The sequence below is a fragment of the Ricinus communis genome, chromosome 5 (genome assembly GCF_019578655.1).
Source record: "Ricinus communis isolate WT05 ecotype wild-type chromosome 5, ASM1957865v1, whole genome shotgun sequence".
NCBI lineage: Eukaryota > Viridiplantae > Streptophyta > Magnoliopsida > Malpighiales > Euphorbiaceae > Ricinus > Ricinus communis.
In genome coordinates, this window is record NC_063260.1 from 25,944,985 (window position 1) to 25,964,866 (window position 19,882).

At 35.1% G+C, this 19,882-nt stretch overlaps 2 protein-coding genes and 1 non-coding gene across 4 annotated transcripts; all 3 read right to left on the reverse strand.

The window, feature by feature from the left end:
- Positions 1-857: 857 nt before the first annotated feature.
- Positions 858-6,503, reverse strand: LOC8287540 (potassium transporter 3). 2 transcript variants are annotated; one of them, XM_002509839.4, is made up of 9 exons: positions 6,247-6,503; positions 5,623-5,866; positions 5,281-5,529; positions 5,142-5,192; positions 4,152-4,412; positions 4,030-4,082; positions 3,445-3,559; positions 2,897-3,151; positions 858-2,232 (listed from the first exon to the last, which is right to left on the reverse strand). In XM_002509839.4, the coding sequence occupies exons 1-9, from the start codon at positions 6,247-6,249 to the stop codon at positions 1,130-1,132; spliced, it is 2,334 nt and encodes a 777-aa protein (XP_002509885.2). In that variant the 5' UTR covers positions 6,250-6,503; the 3' UTR covers positions 858-1,129. The 2 variants fall into 2 exon arrangements, with proteins under 2 accessions (XP_002509885.2, XP_048229852.1); XM_048373895.1 differs by lacking the exon at positions 5,623-5,866 and having other exon boundaries at positions 6,247-6,502.
- Positions 6,504-9,480: 2,977 nt separating this feature from the next.
- On the reverse strand, positions 9,481-14,676 carry LOC8287697 (calcium-dependent protein kinase 1). The gene is made up of 9 exons (XM_002509840.4): positions 13,983-14,676; positions 13,557-13,843; positions 12,364-12,507; positions 11,896-12,048; positions 11,301-11,416; positions 10,725-10,892; positions 10,310-10,437; positions 10,125-10,224; positions 9,481-9,938 (listed from the first exon to the last, which is right to left on the reverse strand). Exons 1-9 carry the CDS (start codon positions 14,387-14,389, stop codon positions 9,855-9,857), a joined length of 1,587 nt encoding a protein of 528 aa, XP_002509886.1. The 5' UTR covers positions 14,390-14,676; the 3' UTR covers positions 9,481-9,854.
- A 3,190-nt stretch (positions 14,677-17,866) lies between these two features.
- Positions 17,867-17,938, reverse strand: TRNAG-UCC. The gene has a single exon. It is a non-coding gene; the product is annotated as a tRNA-Gly (tRNA).
- Between the last annotated feature and the right edge of the window lie 1,944 nt (positions 17,939-19,882).

Below are 19,882 nucleotides of genomic sequence, written 5' to 3' on the forward strand. Positions count from 1 at the left end.
GACAACGTTATTGCACAATTTTTTTCAAAAAAGAAAAAGAAAAAAGATTATAACATATGTTGCACGCGAAAATCAAATTTGTTGACTTTAAACACATAAGATTTACAGAAGGGAATAAAAATGTACATATTTCTTGTAGTGTAATCAGTAATCAGATTAAATATAAAAAATAGTTACTTATGCTTGTCTTATTCAATGGACTGGTTCAGAAAAAAGATAAAAAGAAGAAGAGAAAAAGAAACATTTCTGTCAATTTTACATCTAAGTAATGACTACAGTGGAAGAAGAGTTTCAGCTTTAAAACGTTTGCAAGTATGTAAATATTATTTTATTGAGGTTCTTGAGTTGAGAGGAGCAAGCAAAACCTCTTTGGTCTTTGGCTATAATCCAGACTGTGACTGCCAGTCGATTGAAAAGCATTTAAAAATAAATAAATAAGCTATTGAAGCCATATTTTTCTCACTCATTAAGTTTACGGTGGAGATTTGTTTCCGGACGCAAATGGCAAGATTAGACATAATAAATGTTTCCTGTGTTTCCTGAAAAATTGCTCAGGAGACAATGAAACAACCTGCCTATCATTGTCAGAGAAGCAGGACTAATAACAGCATCTAACGTCAGCCATTAACTTCCAAAGAATGTTAGCAATGTTTATCTTAAAATGAGACTCCAACTGCCATGATAATAAATGCTGGCTAGTAGTTTGTGTCTGAACTAAACAGATGCCCAGTAGCTTTTTGGTTAGACAAATTTGCTTCCTGCAAATGATTTCATCAAACATAGACATTCTTGCCTCCAGAAGCTACGGAGGAAAGGAACTATCAAAAAATTAGAATTTTTATAGTAATGCAACAAAATGAACTCAATGATTTACTATTAATTAGAAGAAAATGTTGATGTATCTTTTATTTTTTTGACTTGTATTATTTGGCAAGGAGGGACAACTTTGTCCCTCCACCAACACCACCAACCAAATCCAAGTCTAAAACATCTTCCCTAGAGTAACTGTCCAACTTCCAAAAAATAGAAACCAAATGCAACTTCTGCAGCCAGAAAAAAAAGATCCCAGGAGGACAGATTCGCAGAGGATTGTTCTATAAAAAGTAGTTCATATCCACAGAAGATTGTTCTATAAAGAGTAGTTCATGCCCACCTCAATCAAAGAAATATGAGGAATATCCAAGATGACAGCAGGGGAACGACAGTTTTTTCGCAAGAAAGAGTAGAAGATATTTATCAGAAGCCTCTTCAAGAATGGCGAACTCCATTTTGCCTTAATATGCGAGTGACCTATTACATATGCTATTCCAGCTTGCTTAGCTTCCAGAAGCCCCAACAGCTCGTCCTTTACTTGTGAATCCTTGTATTTTGTATCGGAAAGTTTTAACTGGATCCGTCGCCTATGTCTGAGTTGGGGTGACTCCTGTTCGTAAATGGATTGTAATTTCAGCAGTGCAGGTGACCTACTGCTACTTACGCTTGCTGCCACACTCGAACTGCTGCTTTCTCCATTACCATCAGATTCTGATATTATGAATCTTTTCCCAAACTTCTCTGACGTCCTCACAACTGCCATCCGACCATCCACAGAACCATCAACGCTCCTAGTTCCTTCAGCTTCCAGTTGTATGAACTCTGCTATGCTCATAACAAGTGCATTCTCAACATCATATTCATTTTCTTTCTCCTGAACATCTTTGTAACCATTTCGAATGATGCAGCGATACATCCTGTAAGATTTGGGGCCAATCCGACCAATAAGATACCGTTCCTTTTGGGGCACATAAGGAACAGGAACGATCTTAGCACAGACAAATACAATGACCTGGTAAAATGCCGGTAAGTTGGTCAAGAAATGGGAAAATGAAGCTGGGATACCGCTTGCTAACTCAGTGTAAATAAGGCCAATCCCAGGAACTCTTATAATACCAAGATCAGAACCCAGACTGAGAATCCATTTCATGTGTACTTTGTTATGGAGGTCATTTAAATACTTCTTCCTGCTACCATAATGCCAAACAAACATAATGAATGTAGAGACTGCAGAAAGCAGAAAAGGAACCCATCCGCCATCAGGAATTCTCATAATAGAAGATGAGATGAATATGATCTCTATTATTCCAAAGAATAAGAAGCCTGAAAGGGCAACAGTGGCACTCCTATGCCATACAAAGTTGACGACCAATGACATCAAACATGTAGTCACGAATATCAAAGTTATCAATGCAATTCCTGAAATAAAGGTTGCATAATATTAGCTTTTCCAAGACAGAAACAAAGAAATAAAATACTCCAACACTGAGATGGCCCTAGTCTTATTTAGCTATAGATTTGTGTTGCTTGACGCAAACATCAAGACAAAAGTCTTGCCAGTAAAAGCAGCACAATACATCAGGGTTTAGGTGGATTGCAGGAGTCATCGTGTCATCAGATAAATAGTACTAAGAATGAGGACACTCCCATGCAAATTTAAGCACATATCAAGTGCAATAGCTTATGCTATTGACACAAAGCAGTTTACTGAATCATTTTCTTTCCTTAACATGCTGCAGATAGACTACCTTGGATCACTTCCTTACGGAGTTAACTAGTCAGATAAGCCAATGCAAAGTATATGTCAAATAGATGAATGCAGCTTCAATTGATGTCAGCTCCTCTAGCAAAGTAGCATCAAGATAATTCAGTAACATATGGAAATATAAGTTCAATATTCTTTCAGATATAGAAAAAAGAAATTAAAACAAAAAGGTTGTATCTATTTATTTAAATCATGTTGACAAGACTCATTTTAAAATTATAATTGCATGACAGTATGAAGATGCATCATTGAAGGAACATGACTTGATATTTATATAAATGCGTGTGAATAATTTATTGAGAAAAAGAAAAGACTAACCATAAGCATTTCCTATACGATTGATGTCTCGAGAGCCAACTATGACAGCCAGACAAAGAGTCATAAGGATCCAATTTATCTCTGGGATGTATATCTGACGATCAAGCCACTTTACTTTGTGTACAATCTTGATGCGAGGGAAACATCCATATGCCTGGCATTGTTTGACAATTGAGAATGTGGCGCAGACTACAGCTTGGCTAGCAACAATTGTAGCTAAAATTGCCATCACGAAAACTGTCCAGAATAATGAATCTACAAACATAGGTGAAAACTATCTTTAAACAAGGATACCTAGCAACGTATGACTGGAAGTGGATCAAAAATTCTAAATAGGGCAGTTTGTAAAGAAAGAAGGCCATTGGGTTTATACTAATTCTTTAATAAGCCTGTAATCTGTTGTGAATATAGTTAAGTACGTTTTGCCAGAACATCCTTGAGAAAAACTAAGTCATAGGTGCACGGCAGACCTAGCACGTGTAGATATTGCAGAAATGGAGGACTTAAAATTTCCACAGTAAAGTATAGCTTAATGATTGAGAGTTTACCTGGAATTGAAGAATAGAAACTCATGGATACTGCAGAAAGATTTTTAGAAACATATGCAGCTTGTCCCATGTATTGGAGCACTAAACATGGGTACACAACAAAAAATAATGCAACCTGCACATAGCAACAAGTTCCGATTATTCTATCTGATGAAAATTTTAGCATATGCAAGCCAAAATATTAGAAAGAAGATTGTTAAAGGCTGATTAGGCAAAATGAAGACGCGATATAAATTCCATGCATAGTCTTTGCTATATAAGTAAATTGAGGAACAGTGGCCCAAGTCAAAATAGAGGGACTATGTTTGCCTAGATGTTTATGCTAACTTCTTGTGGTTATAGGCTTTCTAAATACCAAAAAGCAGACAGAATTAAAAAAATTCATGTACTAAAAGAATTTTAGCATCATATTTCTTCTTTGTCATTCTAGTTTTACTGTCTGGATATTACAAGCACCATATTCATAAATATTTAATAAGCACTGAAGCTGAAGAACTCGAAATGTTGTGGGAGAAAAGTAGCATCAGCATCCATGGAAATTCAATTTGAACTTGAGACATTACGTGCAAGCAATGTTTGACATACCCTTAGTGACGAAGCTGTGAACTGGCCAAGTTCTGCATACATAACTTCAGTTCCTGTAGATAAAAGTAAATATACATGAGACAAAGCTTACCTAACTAAAGTATATTAGAATTCCATATTACCTGTAATACATAAAAGCACCCCTCCTAGAGAAATCCAGCCATCTTTTCCAGTGTCCCTAAAGAACTTGTAGATATAATACGGAGAAAGAGCCTGCCATATTCTTGTATTCCAGTGAATGATATTGTAGGCACCAATGATGGCAATAGACAGTAGCCACAAAATCACAATCGGTGCAAACATGAAGGCAACCCTGTGCGTGCCACGATATTGTAAAACAAAAAGGCCAATCAATACAATGCAGGCAATGAGAACCACCATTCCTGTGGGTATATAAGCGTTAGCAATTTGAGTGCTACACAAACATTTAGGAAGGGAGAATGTTTACTGATGCAAGAAGCAGAAAATTCAGGCTTTCATCTTTTCTAGCTTTCTTGTTTTCTTTTATGTTAAAAAATCTAACATGTCCAATATACATCAAGTTTCCACTTCTGCCTTTCCTACTGTTAAGACACAGAAAATCAAGAACTTAACCACAGATTCAATTGAAGTTGAGGAATATCCAAAATCCACAAAAAGTCATCCTAATACTATCTTAAAGAATTTAACCCGAAACTCAAGTTAACATGTGGAAGCCCGTATAAAAATCATATAATCCATGTCATATTTCATATTGGATACAAGGTTCTTTGCACTTTTAGCACTCATGCATTTGCAAGATCTAACTGTCACAAAGACCAGTCCAGTAAGCAACCTATATATGGCACCTAAAACTCAGCATAAGGAAGCAGATTCTAACAAAGCTGAAGTGGTTGTAATTTCTTATTCCTATTTATCTTTGAAGTTTTCTTTTCAACCTAATCTGTGGTAGATGTATTTCTATTTATAAACTGTAATATCACCAGGAATTTAAACTTAATTTGACCTCATGAGAATCAACTTTCAGAACTCATGAATATATTAAAATCCTATTTACATGCACATAATACACAGCCGATATATGGAAAAGTAAGGAAAATTATTCTCTTATTTTTCCCTTAGGAGTTACTCACCATGATGCAAATTGTTGGCTTGAAGTTGCAACCCTTCAATGGATGAAAGGACTGGAAAAGAACATAAAACTATCACCACTGGAGTACAAAGAGATGATGTGTTGTCAAAGCAAATGCAAGTCATGCACCAACAACCTACCAGAAATTGCAGGTGTGAGAACACCTATGGCAATAACCATGCTAGCACCAAACAACACAACAAGAAGCAAAGCTGTCTTCGTTTTCTTGCGTCTCTCAACAACTTTCTTGGATTGAGATGGAGCTACATTTCTATTGGAGTGACCTTCACTATAATATGCAGAAAGTTCCTCATCTGCTACTTGTTGGTTCGGAAGCAAACAAAATTTTGCATGTCTGCAGAGAAGCGAGTACAAGGCAAAAATCCCTCCTGCAAATAGCTAAATGGTATAACCATATATCCATATCAAACAACCCAAAAAGATACAGTGCACATGCATCTAACAAGCTTATCATCAGTTACCTTCGCCATTATCATCCACACTCAACATCAAAACAACATATTTAAACAGAGAAAAAAATGTCAAAGTCCAAAAAATTAAGGAAACTGCTCCAAATACTGTGTCCTCAGTTTGATAACGGCGCAATCTCCCAGAAAATATACACTTATAAACATAAAGAGGAGAAGTGCTCAAGTCACCAAACACTATCCCAAAACTCTGATATGCTAACAGAAGAACATGTTTTCTTGGAGTTTTACTTTCCACCTGCTCAAAAACAGAAAACAAACACTGGACTCGATCAATCAACAGTATAGAAAAGGTCTCAAATCCTAATATAGCAACATTTTTTACCTCTTACCCATTACACTGCTTGCTGAAATTAACTAAAAGCACCAGTTTTTTTATTACTGACAATGATCATGTAACACACGCAGGTTGGCTTGATTGATTGATAATCCAAGAAATACACAATGTTTACTGTTACTAATAACTAATGGTAAGCATTGAAATTAAACAAGAAAGAATCAAACTTCAAGAAATGTGGCTGAATGGGAAAATTCAAATTGGAGAAGTTTAGGGTTCTTTGTTCAATGATTAGAAATGAAAATCAAAAAGTAAAACTGAGGAGTGATAAACGTACGTACCATTGCTGTATTTTTGCTGGGTCTTTGTATATGTACTTGTTTTTATTAGAAAGGTTCAAATTAGAGAGAAGTTGTTTTTGATTGTCTGTTTGATATAAAGAGGGATTGAAATTTGCAAGCTTTTGAATTGAAACTGTGAAACGCTGTTGTAACTGACCGATCCAAATCTGGCGCGTGTTCTGTTAGCGAGTTTCTTTGATCTAAACTGAGGTCTACAAATGGAGGACCTCTTCCCTCGTGCATTTATCATTTTATGATGTAAATTTTCAATTTAATGTACATTTTAATTATAAATATATGATACCATACAAGAAAATCTATTCTTCTTTTTTATAAACTATTAAACTATCTACATCAATATTTTATATATATATATATATATATATATATATATATTATATATATATTATATATACTTGGCTGTATTTTTTAAGAAGATTTTTCAATTCATATTAATAATCTTTTATTAATGTTTTTAATTTTTACATGTACATATACATTTAATTTTTTTTATTATTTACTGCATCAAAACAATAAATTCTTCACATATTATAATTTCTTTCAATTTTTTAAATTCATAATCTAAAGAAAAAATATTTTTAATTTTTCTATTATACAATTGTCTTAATCAATATGCTAGAAAATTAGTTATGGACATCACTAAATTTTTGTTTGAGTGCATATCTCTGCCATATGGTATTATGCACGCAGGAATTCTCGACCATTACCCAATTAACTAAAAGGTTAATATATGCTCGTCAGTCGAGTCTACTTTCTTGAAGTTGTTTTTGGGGTTGTCGAAGAGGAATAAACATATTAGTTTACTTATTAATCATATTTTATCAATCAGTTTCACTTCCTCAAAATTGAACTTTTAGCTTATTTTCAGTGCCTATGTAAATTCTGCAACAAATAAATGGATGCAGCAAATGCTACCCTCCTGATTTTGCTCAGCCTACTTTTACCTCTGGTTTTCCTGCAGAACCAAGACACCTCTTTTACATGCCTTCTGGTGTTTTTGTCGATAAATAGAATCTCGGAGAAATCACAGCATACTTCCTGCCAAATGCATACGTTATAGAGAGAGGCAGGAATGAACCAGGTTCACGAGATGACATACGTCCTGAAACTGAGAATGCCAAGAGGGGCATTGATGAGAATGTCAAGGAAAAGAAGGACAGTGAAGAACTAGAGAAGATAAAAAAAAAGAAAGAGGAAGATCGCATTCATAATATTGAAATGAAAGCTTTTCAAATCGCAAATATTTATTTTGTTTTCCAAGGAGTGATCCTGTCATCAACCCCTTCAATCAGGACCCTGAAATGTCATCGCTCGTGGATTCCATTTATTCTGTCTCTCCTAGCAAAACTTTCTGAAAGTTATTTCCTTTTCGAGAGTTGTCATACCTTTCTTGCTTGAAGTGCAGTGAAGAACTAAATCAGAACCATGAAGAACTTAAAGTAAAGAAACTACATAAGGTGAGAAGATATCATATAACTGAAGAAATGCAAGGAAACAGCAAGAAAATGCAGACCAGATCTTGCTAGACTATCGACTCGTCGGTTCCTTTTCTATGCAGCAACCATGTTGTTAGTAGGATTTTAGTGGAATATGCTGTATGCTTGCTTTGGGACTCTTTGTCATTCAGGTCATGATAAAGTGTGCTAAACTCCGTTCCTCTGATTGTCTTATTGTAGAGCTCGTTCTTTGTATATCTTTTACTATTCTGTGCTTATTTCCTGTTTCTCTCCAGCTGATATGCCCTGTCAGGACTGAATGCGAGTTTTGACACCAAAATCATCTGGAATGTTGACCCAATTACTAGTCTTCTATCAACTCTCGTGTAACTATTACCGGACACAGACACACGCATCACTTCTAAATCGTTGAAGGCAGGTCAAGCAGCACATTTCCTGACCAATAATCCTCTTATCCTTTCATATACTTTTCATAACATCATCAGGGTATAAAGAGCACTATAGAGCTCTATTTTATGGGATCCCTTTGACTAAATGTTAGACTTGAGTCGCGAATCTTACTCCATCATATAATCTGATGCATAGGAGAGTCTTAAATCCATGAGTTTGTGTTATGGAACAGTGATTATGCGAGGATTAGGGAGTTAACTCCACATAGTAGTAGATCCATCAGGGATCAGGATCGCAGAAACAGGTGACAATCTTCTCAGGCACGTCAGGAGGAGGAGACCCGACAAAAAGCTGCTCAGATTGACACTATTGCACAGCTTGGAGCTATTATGGAGGCACATTTTGTTGCCCCTGAGACTGCCGTTTTACTTCTTCGTCTGACAGACTTGATCATCTCATCACTCAGGATTAGAAGTTGGAACCCTTTTTTCTTTCTTGAGGCATCACTTTATTTGTGACAGGAGGTAGTGAACTTGATGTTTATGTAGGGCTTGACTTCATGGAACTAGCTTGTTCATGGCACCACAACTGTAAAAAATGAAACTTATTTTGAAGTGTTGGATGACTAGATTATAAAATTAGAACAGGAAATTTTCTGAATTCTACGACTTGACTTGTCTTCCCTCTCTCGCCATCACTAGATTTTGGACAGGGAAAGACTGAAAATAAGAGAAAGACATGGTTAGCCAGACTTCATAAGGCAATTTCTCATAGCTTTCCATTTGATAGGTAAACTACTTGTTAGTTTAATCTTAAAGCAACATCCTGCCCTCGAGTCTTCCTAAACCTTCAAATTGTTTTTGTAACGTCTGAAATTCAGAATCCTCATCCTTGGTGCTTAAATTATTTCAATTGGGGCTTCTGCCCGGCAAAATCAACCAGCTTTGATTAATCCTCCCTCAAGCAAAATTCATCCAATTGGGAACCATTTACTAACAAACTGACGACACTGATTTAGACTACTTCAAATGGCAAGCACGATGGACAAATACATAATGCGCTGAAAGGTATCTGGTTCCATTAAAAGACCCTGATATACAAATTTGGTATAAACAAGTGGAATTAAACAATTTCGAGTGGGTAAATTTCTAATAAATTTTATCACTACTTGTCGAAGTACAGCTCACCAACCTAAAAAGATATATTGGTTTTCATTTGCTTCCCACCAAATCTCTTTGTTTCTTTCCTACCAAACAGAATTATGTTTAAAAGTATCCACGGTAATTTGGTATTCAAACAGAGAGCATTCGTGTTTCGAATCAATAATGTTCTATGATGACAGAAAACTTTTTAGGAAAAACAAAAATAACGCTCATTAGCACTCTTGTTCTCCATTCTTCTTCCACTAAAAAAATAAAGGCAATGTAAACCATATAACAAACAAAGTACTCAAGATCAAAACCTGCTATAATAATACATCACAATTTCTGCATCCGCGTTCAATTCATACACAGACAGTAATTGGGTAAAGGAATCTGCCAGCTAAAATGTTGAAATTCTCCCAAAGCATGACGCCATTCAAGCCTATCTCTCTGTGCAAATGGCAAGGATGGCAAACCACAAAATACTCATAAAGCAGCTCTGTTGTGCGATCCAGGTCCTAAATGGATCTCAATCACAATACAACATGAGACAATTGAGATGTGTTGATTTGTTAGCAGAATGCGAAACTTGTTGGGCTTATTTCCGACGTCTGTTAGTGACCAACTCTGGATTGCCTTTTCTCATCATGGCTACAAACTCTTCATAGTTGATTCTTCCATCCTGCAAAAAGCAAAAAAGAATCACAAACAGATAATACATTGTTGTAAACTTGAGCTCCATAGGTACAAATAAATTTCAGTAAATGAAATCCCAATAAAGCAAAAATTAAATGAAATTGTTTGCTTCTATCCTAATAAAAAATGAAAGCTAACAAGAAGAAAATAGAGCCAAAATGTAGAAATATACATGATCAGTGTCAACTTCTGCAATGATCTCTTTTATTGTTCTTGCGTCGCCCATGTTATATTCCTTAAGAGCATGCTCCAACTCTTCCATTGTGATGTACCTAATTGAGAAATAAGAAATGATCAAGCTCACATAAAAAGCAGGGGCTAAATATTCCTAGTAGTAAAATAAGCAGCAAGCAATACCCGCTCTTGTCCTTATCAAAATATTCAAAAGCCTTGTACAAATGGTCCTCTCTTTCCATTCTATTCATGTGCATAGTAGCTGTTATAAACTCAATGTAGTCAATTGTTCCATTTCCATCCACATCAGCCTGAAAAAGAAGTGAAACACATTATTTCAGTTTATTCAATATCAATTTGATGTATGATCCAGAATGCCAGAAAGCCAAAGAAGAAAAGAACAGGTTACAGGGAGGCAGAAAGAAAAAAGCAGAAAATCACTATAAGGAAAAATTGCTCTTTGAGTGGAGGCAACACTTCAGTCTACTTAGTAATGGAAAATGATGATATTTTTATCTAAGGGGACGAACATCAAGGTCTTCTCTATACATTTGCAGTCCAAGCAAAATAAAAATTATAAAAAGATCAGAGATGTTACCGCTTCCATTAATTGCTTCACTTCAGACTCAGAAAGCTTGGTACCCAGTTTTGGAAGACCAGCTTTCAACTCTTCATAAGTGATTGTTCCATTATTATCTGTGTCCATGGATTTGAACATTTCCTTCAAGCCCATAATTTCTTCCTCAGAAAGATTTTCAGCAATTACCTGGAACAGAAGAGAGAAACAAATACTATAATATGATTGAAGATCCAATGCGGATAGTGACAAGCCCTACCATCATCACATGAGAAGTAAGTCAATGAAGCATGAACCAATTTTTTTAGCTTTCTTTGAGAGCTTCCAGTTCGATCAGGGTTTTCATTTGCTTGGGCACTATTACAATAAAGGTGTAACTATTCTATCTTGCCACCTTGAGGCCCAAGGCAGTAGTAGTCTGTTCAAGATGACCTCTGTTGGGGCTCAATTTTTTATAAATTCGTAATTGAGTTTCTTATAACCTGATATTTTTTGGTTTGCTTTATTTGAGTTAAAAACATCCCATCCTACATTGTCTTTTCACTTCAATTGATCTTCCATTCAAGGCATGGTATAAGCAAGAAAATAATATCTCACCTTCAGAGCTACTTTTTTGAGTTTGTTCATTGCTCTGAACTGTTTCATTCTAGTCAGCACAGCAATATCAAGAGGCTTGTCAGATGCATCACCATCTACTCGCATCCATGGATGATCTGCAGCACATTTTCAATCTTTTCAGGTCTTCATTTATAGAAGTTAAGAAGGAAAAACAAGCAGTATTTTAGATCAGATGAGTTCAAACAATGATGCCCAATAGAATCAAAATAAAACTTTCTGTTGTCAAACTCAACCAACCCAAGAGCTAAATAAATGTCCATCAAACAAGTAAGAACTGATTACAAGAGTCATGATACTGGTTGAAAACATGGACATGTAATGCATGGGATGGCTAGGTGACAAGGATAAAGAGCTACATTTTCAGTGCCAAAAAGCAATATGAGGCCTCATGCAAAACACTAAAAATCACTAATTCACACCTTTTTCAGAAGTGTGTCAGGTTTCAGATTTGTTTCCCTTTTTCTGGGAGTAGAATAAAGAAGAAATCAAATACTTCTGAATGTCTTAAACCACGTAGCACCTTTTATCTGTGAAACAATTAGTCTGTAGACAGTCTTTACAAAATGAAACTTACTCAGGACTTCAGCAGCTGAAATTCGGTCCTTAGCATCAGCTGTTAGCATCTTCTTCACAAGATCTTTAGCGCTGCTGGATATGGAAGGCCATGGGTCAGAGGAGAAATCAATATGTCCCCGGAGAACAGTATCAAAGATAGCCTGTTCAGTTTCTGCATATATAAGAAGCCTGACTTCATGAAGAAGAAAAAGAAGTAAATCAAGTAAAGGATAAGAGGCATGCCCACAGGGCCACCTCTGATTCATAAGTTTCCAATTAGTTAGGCGAAATTGCACCCATAACTGGAGTGTGAATATTTACTCAAATTGAAACTCTACTATATAAGTTTTAAATACGATCAACAATAATTAAGTGCAGTCTGATATCTCTCTCAGAGAAGGTAGGGACTTTATCCACAAGGTCCGCAACAACATCAATGATGTTTGAATTTTTTCTGAGATACTCAATTAAGCCGCAAAATCCTTACCTCCCCAAAAGGGTGGGACCCCACTTAGAAGAATATACAGTATGACCCCAGCACTCCAAATATCAATAGCAGGTCCATAATTTCGACGCAGTACTTCAGGAGCTACATAATATGCACTTCCAACTAGGTCTTTAAATGTATCACCTGCACTTGCACATACAATTTAGAGTTCAAGCCCATAACTAGAGAGCCTCACAAATAACACTAATAGAAAAATGCTTTATCGTGGTGATCCAGAATCGAGTGCTTCTCAATAGAAATAAATCATAGTTTTTCATTGAAACAAGACTAGTCATCAATTTGATATATGACGAACCAATAAAAGTACCAGTGAACTCTTAAAAAATTTCCTCTAAGCTTTCTATTGTTAAAATATTCAAGGATTGAGAGCACTAACACTAACTTTATTTTATAAGAAAAATTTAATATCATAGTTTTCAAGCTAAGAAAATGGCGGACAAATTAAGTAGAGTGCTATCTCTCTTAGCCACATACTATCCGGACTTCACATGGTAATACATGCATGTTAGTGATTAAAGCGTAACATCTGAAGACATGTTGCCATGATCACCATCATCATCACCACTAAGGAGGAAAGAAAACCACACATGACAACTGCAAAATCAAAACAGGTAAATGCATTGAGGCAACCAAGACAAAAGATTTTGCTTCATATTCTTATAGGAAAAATAGGAAAACCTTCAAAGTCAGTTTCTATCCTAAATTAACACTTCTTTTGGAAAAAAAAGATGAGGGTAAACAAAGGTAAGGTAAGGTAAGGTTTTATGAAGTAAATGGAGGTAAAATTTGGGAGGTAAGATACAGTTTATAATGTTACTTTGTTTGCGAAGAAAGGATGGTAAATGAAGGTTTTAGTAGCTAAAATTGAGTACTTTAAAATCTAACCTCCTCAACCTGCCTATTTGGTGGCTTTGAAAAAACTTCAGAGTCAGTTTCTATTTTAAATTAACAGAACCACATGATCGAATTGCTCCACTGACACAGTAGGTTAGATGTGGCCTATCAAAAACTCAACTAAACCAATCACTTATGTCCATTTCAGCTGTGTCCTATATGCAACTTGTTCTTGGTTTTCCCAATCAGAAACAGTACGTAATCCTACTCAACATTCAAACAGTTTTACCTTAAACCATCATCAGAGCATCAATACTGACAACACTAAATTAATTTACCTGGCTTAAAGAATACAGAGAGTCCAAAATCAGTAGCTTTCAGAGGGGAATTCTCATCAGTGCTCAAGAAAAGGAAGTTCTCAGGTTTCAAATCCCTGTGTATAACTCCCATAGAATGACAATCATGAACAACAGTAACAATCTGCCTACAAAGATTAGCTGCTGCCCTCTCTGAATAATGCCCTTTCGCTATAATCCGATCAAACAACTCCCCCCCTGCACATAACTCCATCACCAAATTCACTGAATGCCTATCCTCATATGCTCCCTTTAGCTCCACAATATTCCTATTTCAAAAACCAAAGAATAGATTAAAAAAGAAAAAGAGAAGTTCCCATTTTTACTTCCAAGTTCAAGAAAAGATCATATTTTCACTTTAGATTTCAAGAAAATAAAATCTAACCCATCAATCGTTACAACGTTTACCTGTGCCCTGTAAGGTGATGCATGATCTGGACTTCACGGCGAACATCCTCGATATCATCACGATTGATAAGTTTTCTAGTGGCAATAGATTTACAAGCAAACTGCTGCTTAGTTTCTTTATGAGTTACAAGATAGGTGACACCAAACTGACCTCTACCCAGTTCGCGGCCGAATGCGTAGATGCTGCGGACGTCCTCCATGGGCCGGCCAAGAACACGGCCGACGGCCGCGGGAGCGGCAGAGGGGCGGTTGTTGGAGGTGGGCTGCAGTGAATGTGGAGGTGGAGGACGAGGTGGGGGAGAGGCAGTCGGAGGGTGGACGGTGATGCCATGGGAAGGAGGAGGAGGAGGAGGGCGGTCGGCGGTGAAGGTGGAGGTGGAGGGTAGATTGCTGCTGCAGTTACCCATTTGAGATTTGGGTCAAAGAGAAGTCAGAGGAGAGAGAAGTGTTCAGATTGGCCGTGCTGTGTTTTTTTTGTTTGGATTTTTTGCGGTCGTTTTGTCCTAAAGAAGGGAGATGGGTATTTACTAAAAGAGCCTTGGTGGGTGTCGGATGTTGTGTGAGGAAGTAACATGTTAATTTCTGGGCTGACTCGGCTGGCCGTCCATTCATGACCTCACATCATGTAGTATATGATTGGGATCGACCCAGTATTAATTGTCATGCTAAGCTCGTTGACCCATGACCATTCTCCATTTAAGACTCGCTGTTTTTCTTTTTTTCGTTTTTTGAACATCAACATATTAACGTAGAAAAGAAGAGTTTGAGAAATTGTTAAAAACAAAAAAACCAAAAAAAAAGGAAAGAAAGAAAGAAGAGTTTGAGAAAGGGAGGAAAGGGACCCATTATTAAGCTATATGTGACATTGTACTTTTCTTTTTGAAAAATCCTTGGGGAACGAATAAGCATCCCATCACTTGGTAACACCTGCAGGAGGATCATCAAAATTATGCAAACCAACAGGAGGGGATCCCTCCAAGATAGGCCATCAAAATCAGCAGCGGAATTTGATCCTCTGTAAACATGCTTGAGCGGCACTTGCCAATCCCATTCCAGCATTTCTTCCTCATAATAGAATTTGCACATGAATGCAGGTCACAAGCTCAACCACACTAAGTTGAGTTCTTCATAATCTATGATTTTCTCAAAATCAATGGATAGTTTTTAATCTCATCAACTTATATATATATATATATATATATATATATATATATATATATAGTAAAAAATTAAAACAATCCATCATTCTTTAAAATGAAAAAATTTCTAAAAATCCATTTTCTATGAGTTCTTGGAATTTATAACGTGGGGTAAATAAGGAAATTTTATAAATCTTATCTCGATAAAATATAGCAGCAAAATATCTCACCATAAATCTGAAAATAAATACTAATTTAGATTGTCCACCTCCATACCTTTCCTCCTGGCAAGCTATAAACCAGAAACCCAAGCCCCATTACTCAGCTGTCGGCATATTTGCAAACTCAACAATTCAGTGCCTATAATCCCTCCTGAGTAAAGATGCGGTTCAGCCCACCTCAACTAAACCTTTACTAGTTTGGACTTAATTTTAATTTGTTTCGTATCAAATTGATATGGAAACAAATTTATTATAATTATTTAAATATAAATTTAATTAAAGCTAAAAGACTTTAATAATTATCAATCACAAATTAAATTATTTATCAATTCATTAACAAATATGTATTTTCATTACAAAAATATTTTACTAAACTTTAAAATTCTATTTTTAAACGCATATTTATATATTTATCTAAAATAATAACTACAAATTAAATATAAATTAATGATATTATAGTTTTTAACTAATCATTAACATAATATTTTACGAGCTAGTTCATAAGTATATTAATAAATCTACTCATAAACTTAGCGAGCAACAAATTTCGACATGTATTAAATGCAGATAATTAAATTTCTATAAAAAAGTGAGAGACCTGATTGGTTTATATAAGTAGAGATCTCTTGCTAAAGCTTTATCAATTTTCACGTCAACTCAACCTACGCTTCAGAAGAGGGGCTTTTCTTTTCCCAAAAGATTTTACTCCATTGATGAAGAGGGACTTACACTAGTTTATGGATTAGAAAAAATTTTATCTAGCTTTGATATATATTCCCATCTATATACCAAACTGATAGAATATGTATCATTAATTTTAGCACATATTTATTAATTTTAAATGATAAAATATATATCAATTATTCAATATCAAAATATAAAATACTCATACATATGTATCACTTTCCTATTAGTTGTGGTACATACATCAAGCTTAAATAATAATTTCTTACAAACTATTTTACTCTCAAGACTTTGGTGTGGCCATTTAGAGCGGTATAAGAGTGAAAATAGTTAATTTCTTCAACACGAGTATGAATTTCATCAATCAGCCTACTCCTTTCTAATGAACGATAAGATCTCAAAAGTATTACAATACTGATTCTCTCTTTTTCTGAAAATCTTGGTACCATTCTGTTTTAAAAGCTATAGTATTTTAGTTTGGAGGTGTCTGAAAAGGGTTAGTTTTCAGTGGTTTATGCTGATCCACCGGAAGCTTGCCCTATGATGCCTTTTGCTTCTCCTTTTTCAGTTTGTTTTGTGTATATTTGGATTTTTAGTTGTTATTTTTCTACTTTAGTCCTAATTCATGAGTTTGGTTGGTGTTTGTCTTCAATGTTATTATGGTGTGTAGATGTATCTTTTCTGTTGCCGTTTTATTTCATTCTTCATCTACTCCAGTAAAATCCTGAATCTCATTCCATCTTGGCTATTGGTAGGGGTGGGGAGATGAAACTAGGTAAGTGGCTAAAGCTTGTGTATTGGTGGTGATGACGATTACAATAGCTTTTAAGGACCTCCACCATCTATATTTCTTGCAAGCTAAGAGATTTTGCGTCATTAGTAGGAAAAATGGATTGCAATTGACTGACCAACAAATCACCTCTTCAAGCGAGCTTCAGCGTAAAATTAAGGATATCCAACTAGGACGGTGGCATGATGTATTTTTCGAGCGAACGCTTATATGCAAAGAAGGTATCATCTTTAGGACATTTCTATAATTTATTACTCCTAAGTCTATGAATCGTATCCCTTTAAGAGCATTGAGTCCTACTTCTTTTTGTTTTCAATAATTATAATTAGGGAGAAATGAGAGGTGGAATTTAGACCTGAAACTCATCTCCAGACATGAGAGTTCTTGACCGCCATGCTACATACCTGGTGGTTATTCATATTTCATTCATGCTGTACTAACCTGGGCATTTAAGGGACATTAGTACTAGTTATTTTCTTTTTGTGTAAGAAACAAATGAACAGTAGGATTGCACAAATCATGTTTCCTCCTACACCACGAGTTCCAACGTGCAACCCCAAATGGACAACAACAATCACTCTCACCGGGTATATTCACAGCATTTGTTAAATTCATGACAATCCATTGAGGCAAAGGAAGTGATAGAAACTTGTCAAATACCAGATCAGGGACATTCTCTCAATGCCCCACGAGTAACATGTCTCCTTTGGTAATAACATAACATTTTAAGACAACGACATTGGATTTGTTTGGATTATTGAAGTAAACATCTCCTGCTCCACTTACTTTAGCAACAACAATACTATGCATAGTCAATGTTATGTATTGAGTTTCATATATTCATATCTATAGCTTAAAGATTACCTAAATGAAAGTTTTAGGAAATTTTTTTTTGATAGTAATGCATAAGTAGGATTTTACTAAATTAAGCATATTATCTGTTTTGATTAAAAATTGGTTAATCAACTTTAAGAATGATTGACCAGTTTCAATTTTCAAAATCAAAACCTTGAGAAATAGATAAAAAATTATTCAGAAAACAGAAGCACTTGCGTTTGCCGGGAGTCGAACCCGGGTCTATTGCTTGGAAGGCAATTATCCTAACCGTTGGACTACAAACGCTTTTTAGTGATAGGGATCCTCTTAGTAAAAATTTATACTTTTTATCAATTTCTCCCTCGATCTATATCTTTAAATGAGAAAAGAAATTTGACCAGATGCATGTTAAATAAGGACCAAAAGTTAATTTTGTTTAATTTGAACATCATGTTAAGATTACATGGACAAATTGAGATTAATTTATCTTCATTTGATCTAAATGGGCTTTATGAGTTGAGCGACTGTATTATTAAGTATAATATATATTATGGAAATTAAGATAATCCCAGGTATATATATAGGAATTCTTTTTAAATAAATTCTTTCAAATAATGAAGACATCTTTATATTAGTTTGCAGATAATAAGATAAGGTTTTTCTCCAAATGATCTTAGACACCTACTCAGTAAATCAATACAGTACATTCAAGATTAACTTTTGGAGAGGACCAAGAAATTGAAAAGTTTGTCAGTGGTAACTAATTTTACTTTTAAAGGTAACTGGGGGATGACATTCATTAATTCATACTAGACAAAAAATCTCATTTACAGTGGATCAAATATGTCCACATCCAACATCTAGTTAGATTCTAACCAGGCAATGGTCCAAACTCCAATTAGATAATCAGGCAATGGTCCAAGAAATCCAATATCTATTTGGAAACTTTCTAATCCTAACTATCACAACCTTATGGACTTTGCTTTAGTTCAAATTCATGTCTAAACTAAGCTTCACAGTGGACCAACGAATTTTCTTCTTCCTTTTCTCCCCATTTGCAAGGAAATGAAATGCACGTGCAAGAATTATTACCCTTTATAGCTCTAACCCAACATTAACATTTGTATGAAAATCGTTTTCCCTTCTAAGAACATATTTATATTAATAATTTACGTATTAAATCATCAGTTTAAAAATCGTTTTCACACAATATGATAATTATTCCATTCCTGAATTATTGTGTGTTATTTCATAAAATCATTTGAAGCATGTGTTAGAAGTGCAAGACACCATCGTAGACCTCAATGATTGTGGTGAGAGGGAAGAACAGTGGTCCAGTTGCATCTCCCAAAAGGTCCCTGCTATTTTGGGAGCATGGAATAGTTTGATGTCTGGCTAGCTTTCAATCACTTGTGGCATCCAATTCCATAGTGTTGTTGGGCATATAGTTATACATCTCATATGAGACTTCTTCTGCAACATGACCATTATCTTTTCTTCTACCTAAAAATTCTAGGATTCTCATATAAGAAAAAGAAAAAAGAATAATTATATTGTATTAACGATAATAAAATAATTTCATTGTTATAATTCTTAGAAGTCAAAAAAATATGCCATTTTTTAAATAGCAAATATGAACACACGAGGTGGCAATGAATTATAGTAATAGAATATTATTCTAGTGTCATAATCCACTAGTAAATTATGCATATATATATGATCCAATGCAAGAAAACCTGACTCCAGTAGAATAATAATTCACTTTCTTACTTTTTTGTCAATGTGTCTATTAGATCTCTCCTTTCTGAAATAAGGAATGCAATCCTCCATACCACAGAAAGAAAATTTCTTTAGTTGGTTCAGTTAAGCTATGGTTGAACGCCAACACCAATTGTCTTCAAGATCCCATGAACACACAAAAACGAGACGTCTTGAAAAAGAATGGTTAAAATCAATTCTTGACATTGATTCTTTCACCTTACATAAAATGATTATAAGCAATAATTACGTATAAAAGTATAAGATTTGTTGAGGAAATTGAGAGGTCGAAATACAGCAGGAATGGGAATTTGACATTTTACTGTATACTAATAAAGAATGGTCACTGATTCAGAAGTTAAGATTTGATGCAGAAATTCTTGAATGGAACAAATTCCTATGGCAGGTAGAGTAATACTAATAACATGTTAATTTCTCTAGACAGCATTTCAGGAAGAAAATCTAAAAAGCCTGAAAATACAGAACATATAT

Excerpts from the sequence above, each read along its gene's own strand:
- LOC8287697 (XM_002509840.4), bottom strand. The coding sequence starts at position 14,389 with ATGGGTAACTGCAGCAGCAATCTACCCTCCACCTCCACCTTCACCGCC. Across the intron at positions 11,417-11,895 it reads TTCAGCTGCTGAAGTCCTGA|ATCATCCATGGATGCGAGTA; the intron begins GTAAGTTTCATT and ends AATGTGCTGCAG. Across the intron at positions 10,893-11,300 it reads TCAAAAAAGTAGCTCTGAAG|GTAATTGCTGAAAATCTTTC; the intron begins GTGAGATATTAT and ends CTTCTGTTCCAG.
- LOC8287540 (XM_002509839.4), bottom strand. Across the intron at positions 4,083-4,151 it reads GGTGCTTTTATGTATTACAG|GAACTGAAGTTATGTATGCA; the intron begins GTAATATGGAAT and ends TTTTATCTACAG. Across the intron at positions 3,560-4,029 it reads TCACAGCTTCGTCACTAAGG|GTTGCATTATTTTTTGTTGT; the intron begins GTATGTCAAACA and ends TGCTATGTGCAG.